This window comes from Gekko japonicus, unplaced genomic scaffold (assembly GCF_001447785.1).
Source record: "Gekko japonicus isolate JY-2015 unplaced genomic scaffold, Gekko_japonicus_V1.1 scaffold7282, whole genome shotgun sequence".
Lineage (NCBI taxonomy): Eukaryota > Metazoa > Chordata > Lepidosauria > Squamata > Gekkonidae > Gekko > Gekko japonicus.
Genome location: NW_015160442.1, coordinates 1 through 15,146, shown reverse-complemented (window position 1 = coordinate 15,146; position 15,146 = coordinate 1). Strand labels below are relative to the sequence as shown.

General features: G+C 44.4%; 1 protein-coding gene across 1 annotated transcript in view; it reads left to right on the top strand.

The window, feature by feature from the left end:
* Positions 1 to 5,345, top strand: part of LOC107116132 (zinc finger protein OZF-like) — a gene marked incomplete at its 5' end in the record, with an annotated part of 7,436 nt that extends 2,091 nt beyond the window's left edge. The window contains 2 exons of the mRNA XM_015418009.1: positions 3,438 to 3,581; positions 4,062 to 5,345. Of these exons, the coding sequence (XP_015273495.1) occupies positions 3,438 to 3,581; positions 4,062 to 5,305 (1,388 nt within the window). The remainder of the gene's footprint in view (positions 1 to 3,437; positions 3,582 to 4,061) is intronic.
* Between the last annotated feature and the right edge of the window lie 9,801 nt (positions 5,346 to 15,146).

The window sequence follows — 15,146 nt, the reverse complement described above, 5'->3', positions numbered from 1 at the left end:
GGGGATGTCTGGTTGTGGATGTGGTTGTCCTCTCTGAGATTCCGGAATGGATGATGTGTAGTTCGAGCACTTTAATGTTTGAGTGGGTTTTAAATTGTATATTATGTTTTAAATGTACTAAAGTATTTGATGTTTTTATTAGCAAGTTTCCTTGCCATGTAAGCCGCCCTGAGCCCTACGGGGGAGGGCGGGATATAAATTTAATAATAAATAAAATAAATAAATAAATTTGTTACTCAAGTTTTTATACATTTTGGGCCAACCTATCTGGGGTTAGATGCCATCTATAGAACATTTTATATAAGTTTTCTTTAAATGAAACAGTTTTAGTCAACTTAATATTCACATTCCATATTTTACTCCAGTGTAACAAATCTATGTTATAACCTACATTTTGCACCCATTTTGACCATACATTCTTTATCTATTTCATCCTGTATTTTCAATTGCATCAGCATACCATACATTTTCTTAATAAGTTTCTCTCTTGAAGTACATAATAATTTTTCAAATGTACCTTGTCCTAAATAAAATCCGTCTGTCTGTCTGTCCTTTCTATATCTAGATTCCACTTGCACTCTAGTCCACCAATCTAAGTTTATTTCCCTTTCCTTTAATTCTTCCTGAGATTTTAAATTATTTCCATCATATAACAATTCTGCATATCTAATAACTGTTTGTTTTGAAGTCAAAGCTGGTTGAGAAAAAGCTTCCACTGGAGATACCCTTCTTGGAATTATAGTATATATCAGTGGATGAATCTTTTCCCAGGTTGTCAATAATGATCTTCTTATCATACGATTTTTAAAATATTTATGTCCAGAAGCTTTCCCATACTATAAAAATGCATGCCATCCCAGGACATTTCCTTTGGGGATTTTGAAGTTAGACTGTCCCAATAGTAAGCTGGTACTAACCACTGAGGAAGACTATAGTTTTGTAGACAAACACGTAGCCCTCAGTCTCTGACATGGTGCCTTCTCATGTTCTTGACCAGCACACAAAGCAGTTTATATACAAAAGCTCGCAATGCCCAGCCATGTCATGTTTTCCCCTGGGCACTAGGCTCAGAACTCTGGGCATGAGATTTCTGTAGTGAACGTCAATAAACCAAAAGTAGGTTTGCAGCTTGCAGATACACACTTGAACAACATACACAAGGTTACTGCAGCACAGATATTTTGATGCAATAATTCAGAGCAGAGGGTGTCAGTTATCAGACACTGTTAAATAAAGAAAACATTGCAAGAGTGCTGATGTTTTAAGCGTGCTTTTAATTCTTTAATTGTGTTTGTGTCCTTTATAAAGTTTATATCTCCACTACCTGGTATTACACCCGATAACACACATGGCCCGGCCCAACAAGATGTCATTTATGTCAGATCCGGCCCTCATTACAACTAAGTCTGACACCCCTGCTGTAGATTCACCCAAGTCACATCTGGGCTGAATGTGATGATGACAAAATAATTTCTACCCCCCTTTCCCCCCCCAGGCCTGACACAGGTCTCACAGAAGTCTGAGATAGTTTGGCAGCATATATAATCCATGCAGCTCATAGGTACCTAGTACTTCTCTTCTGCCTATCCCAGGAAAAGTTAACGGTGTTTAAAAATGTGTTGAGTGTACACAGGTTGAGGTTTCACACCCCTGGGAAAGGGGTTCATGAAGCAGGGAACAAACAAGCAAATGGAATAGGAAGTCCTGGAAAACACCCTTCCTTCCTCTTTTGTCTCACTAACAGGCACTGGAGAGATGCTGTTGAGCCATCATCCTTTCAGAGGAGTAGAAACGACTGCTGCACCTCCAGTCCAGGTAGGGGATTTGAGCAGGGGACAGCCTGGGTCCCCCCTCCTTTCTCAAGGGGGCATTTTGCTCCTGCAGTTTCTGCAAGGTGTCTGGGCAAGAGAGGCTCTGAATGCCACTCCTTTTGCCCATCCCGAGCCGTACATCCTGTACCCTCCCAGACTTCCAGTGTTTAATCTCTGCCTGGCATGATCTCTGACGAGGGAATCTGCTTTTTCTTTCAGTGTCTGTTTTCCTTTGAGGAGGTGTCCGTCTATTTCACTGAGGCAGAGTGGGCCCTGCTGGATCCAGACCAAAGAACTCTTTACTGGGAAGTCATGCTGGAGAACTATGGGAGCGTGGCCTCTCTGGGTAAGGATCTTTCATAGGTGCCAAAGGTGCGAATTGCATCCATCATGATGAGGGATATGTCAAAGTGCTGGACCACAATACAGCATTTTGATGCCTGTCCTGCTGCTTGACCAGAGGCAACTGGTCCGGCCATCCCAGTGTTCCGGCCATCAGCCAGAGAAAGTGTCCTGGCTTGAGGCAAAGGTGGGATGAAAGGCCCAGAGGAGGAGGAGGATGGATTTATACCCCACCCTTCACCACCCAAAGGAGTCTCAGAGCATCTTACAATCTCCTGTCCCTTCCCCTCCCCACAACAGACACCCTGTGAGGTAGGTGGGGCTGAGAGACTTTTCTGATAACTGCCTTTGAGAGAACAGCTCTGAATGAACCTGTGACTGGGCCAAGGTCACACCAGCAGCTGCATGTGGAGGAATGGGGAATCAAACATGGTTCCCCCAGATTAGAGTCCGCGCTCCTAGCCACTACACCAGACTGGCTCTCTGGAAGACTCTGGAAGGGGCCAGATCTTAATTTCTCTGTTCCCAGCCTTGAAAGCACACCCTTCCCCTGGATGGGTTTACAAACATCCGCTCTGACCGTGACCTGGAAATAATCTGTCTCCCTCGTTCTGTTTGGGATTGTGGGCGTTGATCTTGACCATCTTTTGTCCTTTCTGGAGAATTTTACTCTTGCTTGGATTTCTATCCTTCCCCACATAAGAATTATCACTTGAGCGCTCTCTCGGGCTCTGTCCCTCTCTCTGTCTGTCTCTCTCTGCGAAAGAAGCCAGAATTATAAGAGAGACTGGTGGAGACAGACAACAGCCTTGCATCCAAAGAAAGGCTGGAGGGTCCCTCAAGAGGATCTCCTTCCCAAACCGGCCGACTGAAAGTGGGTACCCTTCGCAGTTATGTCAAGGGAACGGGCAAGGAATACCAATGTGACTTTTCTGATTAACTTCTAAGTGGCTCTTAGTTTGGTAGAATTATAAATCCCGCTGGCAATACAGCAGGGAGGCCTTAGAATCACAGAAGCTCCAGTCCTCTCATCTACGGGGGCCTGAGAAATCTTCTTCAAGCTTTGTGGAGACTAAGAGAGTAGCCCTGATTCCAGTGGTCAGCTGTGGCACTTGAAAGACTGTGGTAATGTTAAATCCTGGATATTCTCGGGAAAGGTAGGAAGTTAGTTAAGGTCAGCCAAGCTGGACGAGGCCAAAGGGCCGTGAATCCTTTCCTACTGCATCCGTTGGGCCTTACCTGCTTTCCAAGGTGCTAATATTATCTCTCTTTTTATTCCACCAGAGGACTATCAGAGGAATGAGGAGGGTGATGAACTTCATCCACAATTGCCAGATTCAGTTAATAATGAAGACCTGAAAGGAAACATCAGCACTCAAGGCAGACCTAAGAGAAAGAAAGAGAGCCATTTGTTTGAGAAGAGAGATGGTAGAATGCATGATGTACATTTTACAAAGCACAATATAATGAAGACAAGTACATCCATTCAGTGTAAGAAGTACTTCAAATATAGATCACAGCTTCCTGTGAACCAAAGAGTACAAATAGGAGATAAACATTTTGAAAACTCAGAGTGCAGAAAGATATTCAGTTTGAATGCTAATCTTCAGTGGCATAAAAGAACCCCATCAGGGGAGAAACCTTTTGAATGCTCAGATTGTGGAAAGAGATTCAGTGGGAGTGGCAGTCTTCAAGTGCATAAAAGAACCCACACAGGCGAGAAACCGTTTGAATGCTCAGAGTGTGGAAAGAGATTCAGTGGGAGTGGCAGTCTTCAAGTGCATAAAAGAACCCACACAGGCGAGAAACCGTTTGAATGCTCAGAGTGTGGAAAGAGATTCAGTGGGAGTGGCAGTCTTCAAGTGCATAAAAGAACCCACACAGGCGAGAAACCGTTTGAATGCTCAGAGTGTGGAAAGAGATTCTGTACGAGAAGCCATCTTCAGTATCATCAAAGAACCCACACAGGAGACAAACCTTTTGAATGTTCAGAGTGCGGAAAGAAATTCAGTCAAAGTAGCCATCTTCAAGAGCATAAAATAACCCACACAAGGGAGAAACCTTTTGAATGCTCACAGTGTGGAAAGAGTTTCAGTATGAGTCGCTATCTTCAATATCATCAAAGAAATCACACAGTGGAAAAAAGTTTTGAACGCTCAGAGTGTGGGATGAGATTCAGTGGGAGTAGCAGTCTTCAACATAATCAAAGAACCCACACAGGGGAGAAACTCTTTGAATGCTCAGAGTGTGGAAAGAGATTCAGTGGGAGTGGCAGTCTTCAACATCATCAAAGAACCCACACAGGGGAGAAACCTTTTGAATGCTCAGAATGTGGGAAGAGATTTAGTCAGAATGGCATTCTTCAACAGCATAAAAGAACTCACACAGGGGAGAAACCTTTCGAATGTTCAGAGTGTGGGAAGAAATTCAGTGGGAGTGGCAATCTTCAATACCATCAAAGAACCCACACAGGGGAGAAACCTTTTCAATGCTCTGAGTGTGGAAAGAGATTCAGTCACAATAGCCATCTTCAAGATCACCAAAGAACCCACACAGGGGACAAACCTTTTGAATGCTCAGAGTGTGGAAAGAGATTCAGTCGCAGTAGCACTCTTCAAGAGCATCAAGGAACCCACACAGGGGAGAAACCTTTTCAGTGCTCGGAGTGTGGGAAGAGATTCAGTCGCAGTGGCACTCTTCGACAGCATAAAAGAACTCACACAGGGGAGAAACCTTTTCAGTGCTCAGAGTGTGGGAAGAGATTCAGTCAGAGTGGCCATCTTCAAGATCATAAAAGAACCCACACAGGGGACAAACCTTTTGAATGCTCAGAGTGTGGGAAGAGATTTAGTCAGAATAGTGGTCTTCAACAGCATAAAAGAACTCACACAGGGGAGAAACCTTTTGAATGCTCAGAGTGTGGAAAGAGATTCAGGACAAGTGGCACTCTTCGACAGCATGAAGGAACCCACACAGGGGAGAAACTATTTGAATGCTCAGAGTGTGGAAAGAGATTCAGGACGAGTGGCACTCTTCAACAGCATCAAAGTTCCCATACAGGGGGAGAAATCTTTTCAGTCCTCAGCCTCTCTTCTTCAGTCTCTTCACTTCAAGTCTCACAGAAGTCTGAAACATATTGGCAGCATATATAACCCACCCAAGACTTGTGGGTACCTGAGGCTTCCTTTCCGCTTCCCCCACAATATTCTAAAAATAAGTTAATTTTTTTTTGAGTATGTATAGGACAAGGTTTCACAACCCTGGAACAAGGGTGCCTAAAGCGGGATTTACACAAACGAACTAGGCAGTCTTGGCCGAAATCCTTCCTTCTTCCTTTGTGTTCCTCTCAGGCAGGGATGAGTCATCATTGACGATGTTGTGACGATAAAATAAGGAAGGGGAAGTCAGTATATAATCTGCTTTAGGTTCCCATTGGAGGAAGATGAGGGGTACAAATATGTCAAACAATGTTTTTCAAGAATGGAGATTGCATCTTTATCGGTCCCTGAGGAAGCTCTGTGTCCATTACAGCATTCAATTTAGAAACTCATCTGTGTGTCTCTCAGCCAGTAGAAGGAACATAAAACTCAATTGGGAGGGGGGGTTATACATGGTTGGATGATGCTACTTTTAATAGATGAGCATGTATTAATAACTTTCTGTTGCCCCATAGAGAGAAAAGGCATGAGGTCGAATGCAGGCAGAAAACACTCTTCTGGGAGTTTTTAACAATATTTCTGGTAGGGAAACGACAGAGCCCAGATTCTGAGAAAGGAGGCTGAATTGGACACCCCCCCACTCCCACGCCTTCAAGTGCTCACTCTGTCCACAGAAATAAACCCACTGCCTGCTGTTTTGTTTTTTAATTTTTTTTATTTTCCAAAACTACAAGAGAACAGGGAGAGGGAAACTATAAACTACAGGAGAAAGTAAAGATAAACCACTAAAACCCCAAGAGGTGGTGGTCATATAATGATTACAGTAAAAGCTTCAAGTATAAAAAAAATAATTTGTTACTTTGAAGGTGATCGCTTAAGTCCAGGTACTCTGACTTAGTAAAGAGCAATACAAAGGAACAATTATATATAAAAAAACAAAGACCAAACTTCAGAGAAAATTAGCATCTCATTTGCCTCTTCTTTCCCTCAATTGATATCCTTGTTTGGCAGCAGCTGCCCCCACGTTCTGAGTCGGAGTCATCTCCAGTTAGTGTTTCATCATCACTCCCCTTGTTGCTCTTCTCATCCTCTTCCCCTGTTGGAGCCAATTGTTGCTGCAAAAACTCACGTGCTTTCATACCAGAGTCAATTTTTCTATTATCTTTAAATTTGAAGAGTATACCTTCATATACAATCCATTTGTAAGAGATGTTATTCTTTAGTAGAAACAGAGCCAGGTCTCTGTATTTTTTCCTTTGCCGTCAATTTTAAGGGTAGTTCCATTTGTTGCTTTTAATATCGGATCTCTATCTTCTGGAGAATCTAACCACCACCTCGCCAGGCAGATTATTTTTCCTTTTGTATTCTGAATATGACCTACAGATCACATCCAATCTCGCCTTGAAGAAAATCTGCTTTCAAATCTGCAACCGGTCCCAGGGCTTCACTTATAATCTGCATAAGATTCTCCCCTTTAGTCTCAGGAACTCCCTGAAATCCCAGTGTAGAGCTTGCCTTTTCCATTTGAAGCTGTAAAAGCTGAGCTTCATTGGAGTTTCTCTTCTTTTCCATCTCCTGCATTTGCTTTTTGAGCTTTTTAGTGTTGGCATCCATGTCTTTAAGGTTCTCAGCGGTTTGCTCTGTTTTTTTTTTTTTAAGTCTCGTCTAGTTGCTGTTGCTGTGCAGCGAAGTTTTGATTGAGTCATCATTTGCTCCAGCAGGGGTTGCAAAGCTTCTGTTAGCATCTTAGAGAAGTCTATGGTTGCATCCGGTCGCGTGACCACACTCGCTGGAATGGCACTTCCTGAAGAAGGCTTAAGTTTTGGTTGCTTATCTTTCTCCGTCGTCCTCAGCAACATCTTTGAAGCTGTTTACATTTACAAAAATTTGCCAAAAGTCTCTAAAGTCTGTAAGTTGCCTGTAATTTTCTTGTAAATTTCTCACTATAGTCCCATTTTGCTTTCCGTTCCGCCCCCCTTTAAAGGCAAGCTTTAAGTCTGTTTCTATTTCCTCGGGGTGGGGTGTCCCACCCCCCCTTGCTTACTTTAGGGGGGACTTTCAGCCACTTCCCTGGTACTCGTTTCAACCAAACTCACTCTCATTGTAGATCAAGTAGATCTCACCATCAAACGTGTAAAGCACTAGACCTCTACTCTTTTGTCCCAGTGTGCGTCTATGAGTCCAGTACTGGAACACAGCGGCAAGACCGTTGGGGCATTGGAACAACTCAATCCACCAGCACCATGCCGGGGGAGAGGCGATCCTCAGTGCCCCATGGCTAGGAACCCATCGCAAGGGCTCCAGGGGGGCGCATACAGTCACACCCTCTCTCCATCCGCTGGCTCACAGATCTCGTCCTTGGGAGCTCCCAAGAGACGTGTCTGCCATTAGATCGCCAAAGCAAAAACCTGCCTGCTCTTTTGGACATGCTTTCTTTCCCTGGCGTTGACACCACTGCCTGTGGGCCGGGTCCTGCACATCTCTCCTTCCTTGGGTCTGAGTAAGCTGAAGATATTGAAGCCCCATAGAACAGTAGAAAAAGAGAAATCCCTTCCTGGGAGTGAGAAAAGCGGCTGGAAGGAAAAACAGGGAAGAGATCTCAGCTGGATCAGACCAATGGTCCATCTAGTCCAGAATCCCGTCTCACACAGTAGCCAACCAGTTCCTGTGGATGGCCAAAAACCGAGCAGAGAGGCTGAGGCCTTTCCTTAATGTGGCCTCCTGGCTCTGGGATTCAAAGGTTTAGGAAGAGCTAGTTACTTACTTAGTACTTGGTTAGTGTTTGATGGGAGACCACCATGGAAGTCAGGGGTTTCTACATAGAGGTACGCAATGACAACCCCCCTCTGAATGTCTCTTGCTTTAACCCGGATGGCTCAAGATAGCCCATTCTTGTTAGATATCAAAAGCTAAGCAGGGTCGGCCCTGGTTAGCACTTGGATGGGAGACCCCCAAGGAAGTCCAGGGTTGTTATGCAGAGGCAGGCAATGGAAAACCACAGCTGCTCCTCTCTTACCTTGAAAACCCTATAGAGTGCCAGATGTCAGGTGAAACTGGACGGCACCGCCCCCCACAACTGCTGGAAGATCTCTCTAAACTGGGTGAGTCTGCAACAGGGTTGCCAGCTCCAGGTTGGGAAATGCCTGGAGATTTTGGGGTGGAGCCTGAGGAAAGAAAGGTTTTGGGGAGGGGAGGGACTTGAATGAGGTGGAACGCCACAGAGTCACCATCTAGAGTAGCCATTTCCTCAACGATCTCTGTAGCCTGGAGAGCAACTGTAAAAGCCAGGAGATCTCCAGCTGTCACCTGGATGGTACAAAGAAAGGGAAACTGCACAGTTTAAGGACCAAATGAAAGGAAAAACTGTGCAGGATACAAAGTTCAATTTAAATAAGTTGATGTATATTGTGATATAATAAAAATATTTCAATCCAGAATTGCTTGGACAGGTTTTTTTAATTCAGTTATATCACTAACAGCCAACCGACACTATGAACGAGAATTAGAACAAGGGAACTAGTAAAGTCGCATAATGTTTTTACAGAATTAAATGTAAACACACAAAATATCAAGAACATTCCGCTCTCAGCCTTGTCCTGACCAGAAAGAGGCGAATTTCTGCAGTGATCAGCAAACCCAGTGCCCTTGTGGCAATGCCTGATATCAAGCATAGCCAAGCAATGGGAGTGGGGTGTTGGAAGCCCAGCAGAACCAATGCAATATACAGTTCCCAGCAAACCCAGTGCCTTCTGAGAGCCAGTTTGGAGTAGTGGTTAAGAGTACTAAACTGTAATCTGGAGAACTGGGTTCTATTCCCTACTCCTCCACATGAAGCCAGCTGGGTGACCTTGGGTCAGTCGCAGTTCTCTCAGAGCTCTCTCAGCCCCACGTGCCTCACAGAGTATCTGTTGTATGGAGAGGAAGTGAAGATGATTGTAAGCCACTCTGAGTGAAGGGTGGGGTATAAATCCAACTCTGTTATTTCTTCTACTACTACTACTACTGTTTATAGTTGAAGATGGGAGGCAGATAAAGGGTAGGTGGGTGAATGGCTGAGAACATAGGTGTAAACAACGGGTGGGCTCGGGGGCTTACCCCTCCTGAAATTTTCCAGGGGCAAGTGAGCCTCTACCGTGGCAACCAGCGCCAGCCAATCGAAGTAATATCAAATCGAAATCGAAGTAATATTGTAGGGTCTCCAGCCCCCCTGAGTGGCGGCGGGGGGTTCACTGGTTTAAACATGTTGGATCAGGCCAAAGGCCCATCCAGTCCAACACTCTGTGTCACACAGTGGCTGGACCTCCTGATGGCACCTGGTATTTTTGGCCACTGTATGACAGTGTTGGACTGGATGGGGCATGGGCCTGATCCAACATTGGCTTCTCTTATGTTATGTTCAGGTTTGCAGAGTCTGGGAGTGGAGCAGGATCTATTCCTTGGTCTATTCTATTCCTACTCTTTGGGGGCAGACTTTTGGGAGAGCAGGCTATGAAGCGGGGAGTAACCTCAGCAGGGTATCAACTTCAGAGTCCAATCTCCAAAGCAGCTATTTTCTTCACACACACTTCCCCTCGACAGGCTGGCTGGCACACCCACGAGGGGCGCCTGGCCAGTTGCTGTGGGGGAGAAGGGTGGATGAATCCTTCCCCCTTCCCCCAGGATGACAGGCATCTCCTTACCTTTGTCATGTGGCGTCAGCGAGGGGCCTGCACAGCAATGACTCTCCCCGACCAACTGATCCTCTAACCCAGCCCTGGCTAGAATGAGAACTGCCAGGGAGGGGGTCTTTTATAGCAGGATTTTGAAGGGCAGGGCCACCCACTGCTAGGAGCTAACGGAGACTGATCTGTGTTAGCGCAGCCTGGAGGGAACCAGGGAGTCCTCCAGCAGACACAACACTCTTCTAGGAAGGCTAGAGTGTTCTGTCTGCTGGAGGACTCCCTGGTTCCCTCCAGGCTGCGCTAACACAGATCAGTCTCCGTTAGCTCCTAGCAGTGGATGGCCCTGCCCTTCAAAATCCTGCTATAAAAGACCCCCTCCCTGGCAGTTCTCATTCTAGCCAGGGCTGGGTTAGAGGATCAGTTGGTCGGGGAGAGTCATTGCTGTGCAGGCCCCTCGCTGACGCCACATGACAAAGGTAAGGAGATGCCTGTCATCCTGGGGGAAGGGGGGAGGATTCATGCACCCTTCTCCCCCACAGCAACTGGCCAGGCGCCCCTCGTGGGTGTGCCAGCCAGCCTGTCGAGGGGAAGTGTGTGTGAAGAAAATAGCTGCTTTGGAGATTGGACTCTGAAGTTGATACCCTGCTGAGGTTACTCCCCGCTTCATAGCCTGCTCTCCCAAAAGTCTGCCCCCAAAGAGTAGGAATAGAATAGACCAAGGAATAGATCCTGCTCCACTCCCAGACTCTGCAAACCTGAACATAACATAAGAGAAGCCAATGTTGGATCAGGCCCATGCCCCATCCAGTCCAACACTGTCATACAGTGGCCAAAAATACCAGGTGCCATCAGGAGGTCCAGGAGTGGGGCCAGGACACTAGAAGCCCTCCCACTGTTGCCCCCCCAGTACCAAGAATACAGTGCATCACTTGCCTCAGACTGAGAGTTCCTATCTATACCTTGTAGCTAATAGCCACTGATGGACCTGTGCTCCATATATTTATCCAATTCCCTCTTGACGCTGTCCATGCTTGTACCCACCACCACCTCCTGTGGCAGTGAATTCCATGTGTTAATCACTCTTTGGGTGAAGAAGTACTTCCTGGTGATTTATCTGGAGAGTATCATAAATTCTCTAGTAGAAGAGGCTGCTAAAGGAGGCTGTGAAATCTCCCTTTTGGATGATTAACACTTGGACAGAGCCAAAAATCCTAAATATAAATACACATTGATGGGGTCTGAACTGGCAGAGACTGATCAAGAGAGAGATCTTGGAGTTGTAGTAGATAACTCACTGAAAATGTCAAGACAGTGTGTGACTGCAATAAAGAAGGCCAATGCTATGCTGGGGATTATTAGGAAGGGTATTAAAAATAGATCAGCCTGATACAAACAATACAAGAATATGGGATATTTGCTGGACTGAAAATTAACTTCAATAAAACTAAAATAACAAAAACTGTACAAGGAAACAAATAGATAACATACAAGAATTATCCAAAATGGAAATAGTAAAAAAGATTAAATATCTAGGAATTATGATAACAAACAGAAATATTACTTTAAAAGAAGATAATTATAATAAATTACTTAAAGATGTGAAAAGAGATGTAGAAAGATGGAAAGATCTGAAGATATCACTGATGGGTAGAATCGCAGCGGTAAAAATAAATATCCTTCCTAGATTTATATTTCTGGCACAAAACATTCCAATACTGAGAAAAGATAACTTCTTTAAGGAATTTGAAAACGTGTGTGACAAATTTATATGGTGTAATAAAAGAGCAAGGATAAACCGAAAAAATATGCAGGATAAAAAAGAAAGGGGGGGCTTCGGAGTACCAAATTGGAATTTATATTATAAAGCGGCCGCACTGACGTGGATAAAGGAGTGCATAACACTAGAAAACAATAGATTATTAAAACTAGAAGGGCACAACTTAGTAGTGGGCTGGCATAAATATATCTGGTACGAAGAAGTCAAAGTTATAAAAAACTTCTTACAACACACAATAAGAGGATCTTTGATGAAAACATGGAAAGATATTAAAACTAAATATTACACGAAAACCCCAAAATGGGTGGCACCAATAGAAGCTTCAACAATATGAACTGTGACGGACAAATGTTATTTGATATCATATGAAGAGTTATTGGACATAAACAATAATTTAAAATCAGATGAACAAATGATGAAACAAAATATAAAATTCTCGTGGTGGGAGAAGATGCAGTTAACCACTAGATGCAATACAGATAAGAAAATAGGCTTTTATACAGAATGGAATGATTTGGACAAAATATGGTTGTCATCCAGTGACAAATTAATACAAAGACTATATAAATTGTTAATGGAAGACCATATGTTAGGTGAAGAGATTAAGGGAACCATGATATCATGGACGAAAGACTTGCATAAAACAATATATGCTGACCAATGGAAGAAGATGTGGGACTCAATTAAGTTAATGAAAGCAATCCCGTACAAAGAAAATATTTACAAGATGTTATACAGGTGGCACTGGACACCTGAAAAATTAGCAAGATGCTACCCAAACATGAATAGAAATTGTTGGAAATGTAAGAGAAATGTGGGAACGTATATACATATGTGGTGGAACTGTGAAAAAATTTAAAGATACTGGAAAAAAGTTTACAATATGATAAACGAAATATTGGGGATTCAGATAGTATTTACACCAGAAATTGCTTTATTAAATATGCTCCCTGACTTATATAATAGGGCAAGCAAATATGTGATAGTCTACTTTTTTACGGCAGCAAGAATGTTATTGGCCAGTAAATGGAAAACAGATGAAATACCTTCAAAAGTAGAAATAATAGAAAAGATATTATCAATAGCCGAAATGGATGGATTAAGCCTATTATTACAGGGTAAAAGTAAGGCAGTTTTTGATAAAAGATGGAAAGTGTTGTATGCTTGGTTAGAGAATATGTATAAAAAGACTCCAAAATATAAGAATTGTACAATGTAACAAATGATGGAAAATAGTAAAAATGTAAATAAAATGTAAAAAAAAACGAACAGATCAGCCAATATCATAATGCCCCTATATAAATCAATGGTGCGACCTCACTTGGAATACTGTGTGCAGTTCTGGTCACCACACCTTATAAAGGATATTATAGCTTTGGAAAAAGTGCAGAAAAGGGCAACTAGAATGATAAAAGGGTTGGAACACTTTCCCTATGAGGAAAGGTTAAAGGGCTTAGGGCTCTTTAGCTTGGAGAAAAGACGACTGAGGGGTGACATGATTGAGGTTTACAAGATTATGCATGGGAAAGAGCAGGTAGAGAAAGAGGTACTTTTCTCCCTTTCTCACAATACAAGAACTCGTGGGCACTCCATGAAATTGCTGAGCGGTCGGGTTAGAACGGATAAAAGGAAGTATTTCTTCACCCAAAGAGTGATTAACACATGGAATTCACTGCCACTTAGGGCTGCCAAATGCAGCCGGGGGGCGGGGAATCCCCCGTTTCGGAGCCCCGATTCCCGGATAAGCATATGGAGCAGAGGTCCACCAGTGGCTATGAGCCACAGGGACTCTGGGGCAAGTGATGCTCTGTCTTCTTGGTGCTTGGGGGGGCAATAGTGGGAGGGCTTCTAATGTCCTGGCCCCACTGGTGGACCTCCTGATGGCACCTGGTATTTTTGGCCACTGTGTGACAGAGTGTTGGACTAGATGGGCCTTTGGCCTGATCCAACATTGGTGCCTCTTATGTTCTTATGTTCTAGATGTCAGGCAGAGAACCTTTAGAATAAGGCCTGATATCGTTCCTTGAATTGGATAAATCTGGAGGGAATCCCCTCACCTGTTCTGCCTGCCGCTTCTCCTCTGCCTGACTCAGGAGGAAACCTTCGGCCAGGGCCACCGCCTGGGAACTGGTCTCCAGCCCACATCCTCTGACCCAGCACTGCATTTCCTGGGGCAGGATGGTCAGGAACTGCTCCAGGATCACCAGGTCCAGCATCTGCTTCTTGGTGTGCCTCTCCGGCTCCAGCCAGTGGCTGCAAAGTCCATGGAGCCGGCTGCAGACCTCTCGGGGCCCATCGGCCTCATGGTAGCGGAACTGCCGGAAGCGCTGGCCATGTACGTATGAGGTCATGGTGTCCTTAGCCAGGGTCTCTGGCACAGCTCTTTCCCAGAATTCAACACCATTCCTGGCCTGAAGGAGAAGGGGGCCTTTGCTTGGTGTCTTGCCAGTTCCAGGTCCTCCTGGGTCCTGCTCTTCCACCTCCTTCCCCTTCTCCTGAGTCACCTCCATCTGTGAGAAGATGCCTTTATTCACATGGCTGCGATGAGAGGCTTCTCCCTGGGTGGAAGGAAGAGAGACAAACAGTAGCATGCCACAAGGAAAAATGGGAATGGAGAGATACCACCAAACATCACGAACCTTCACCTGCTCAGGGGACACATGAGAATTGCCCTGGCTAATCAGAAGTGCTTCTTGTGGCTTGTAGACTGGGTGTAATATCATTTTTCTATTTATATACAAAGGCATTTTATACATTGTGCCCTGGTTTTTTTGTGTGTCTCTGGCTTTTTAGAGATGTTACAAGCTTAGCCTTGTAACTAATTGATTTATCTTGTTTTTATGTACTGGCATGTGTGCCCTGATGTTAGCCGCACTGAGGCTGTTCGCGGGGAGGGCGGCCTAGAAATCCAAAAAATAAATAATAATTAAAAAATAGCCTCTCATTCTTTTGTTTAAATCTGTCCTGGGGACTAATTCTTGAGGTAAACCAGAGGTCCCAAAAGGACATAAGAACATAAGAGACGCCAATGTTGGATCAGGCCAAAGGCCCATCCAGTCCAACACTCTGTGTCACACAGTGGCCAGAAATACCAGGTGCCATCAGGAGGTCCACCAGTGGGGCCAGGACATTAGAAGCCCTCCCAAGAGGGACTGGTGACACCTTTACCATTTACCATGCATCTCTTCCGTAGGCCTGAAGCGTCAGGCAATAACTCTGTCCAAACACCCACATGAGGGGGCCCAACTCACCGTGACAGAAAGGCCTGTTTTGGGAACCAAGAGCATTAGCAGAAGAGAGAACCACAATGAGCTGTTCCAACGCTAAACAACTCTTACTGTAAAAAAAAAAAAGTTTTCCTGTTGTAGAGAACGAAATAAGAAATAACAGGAAATGT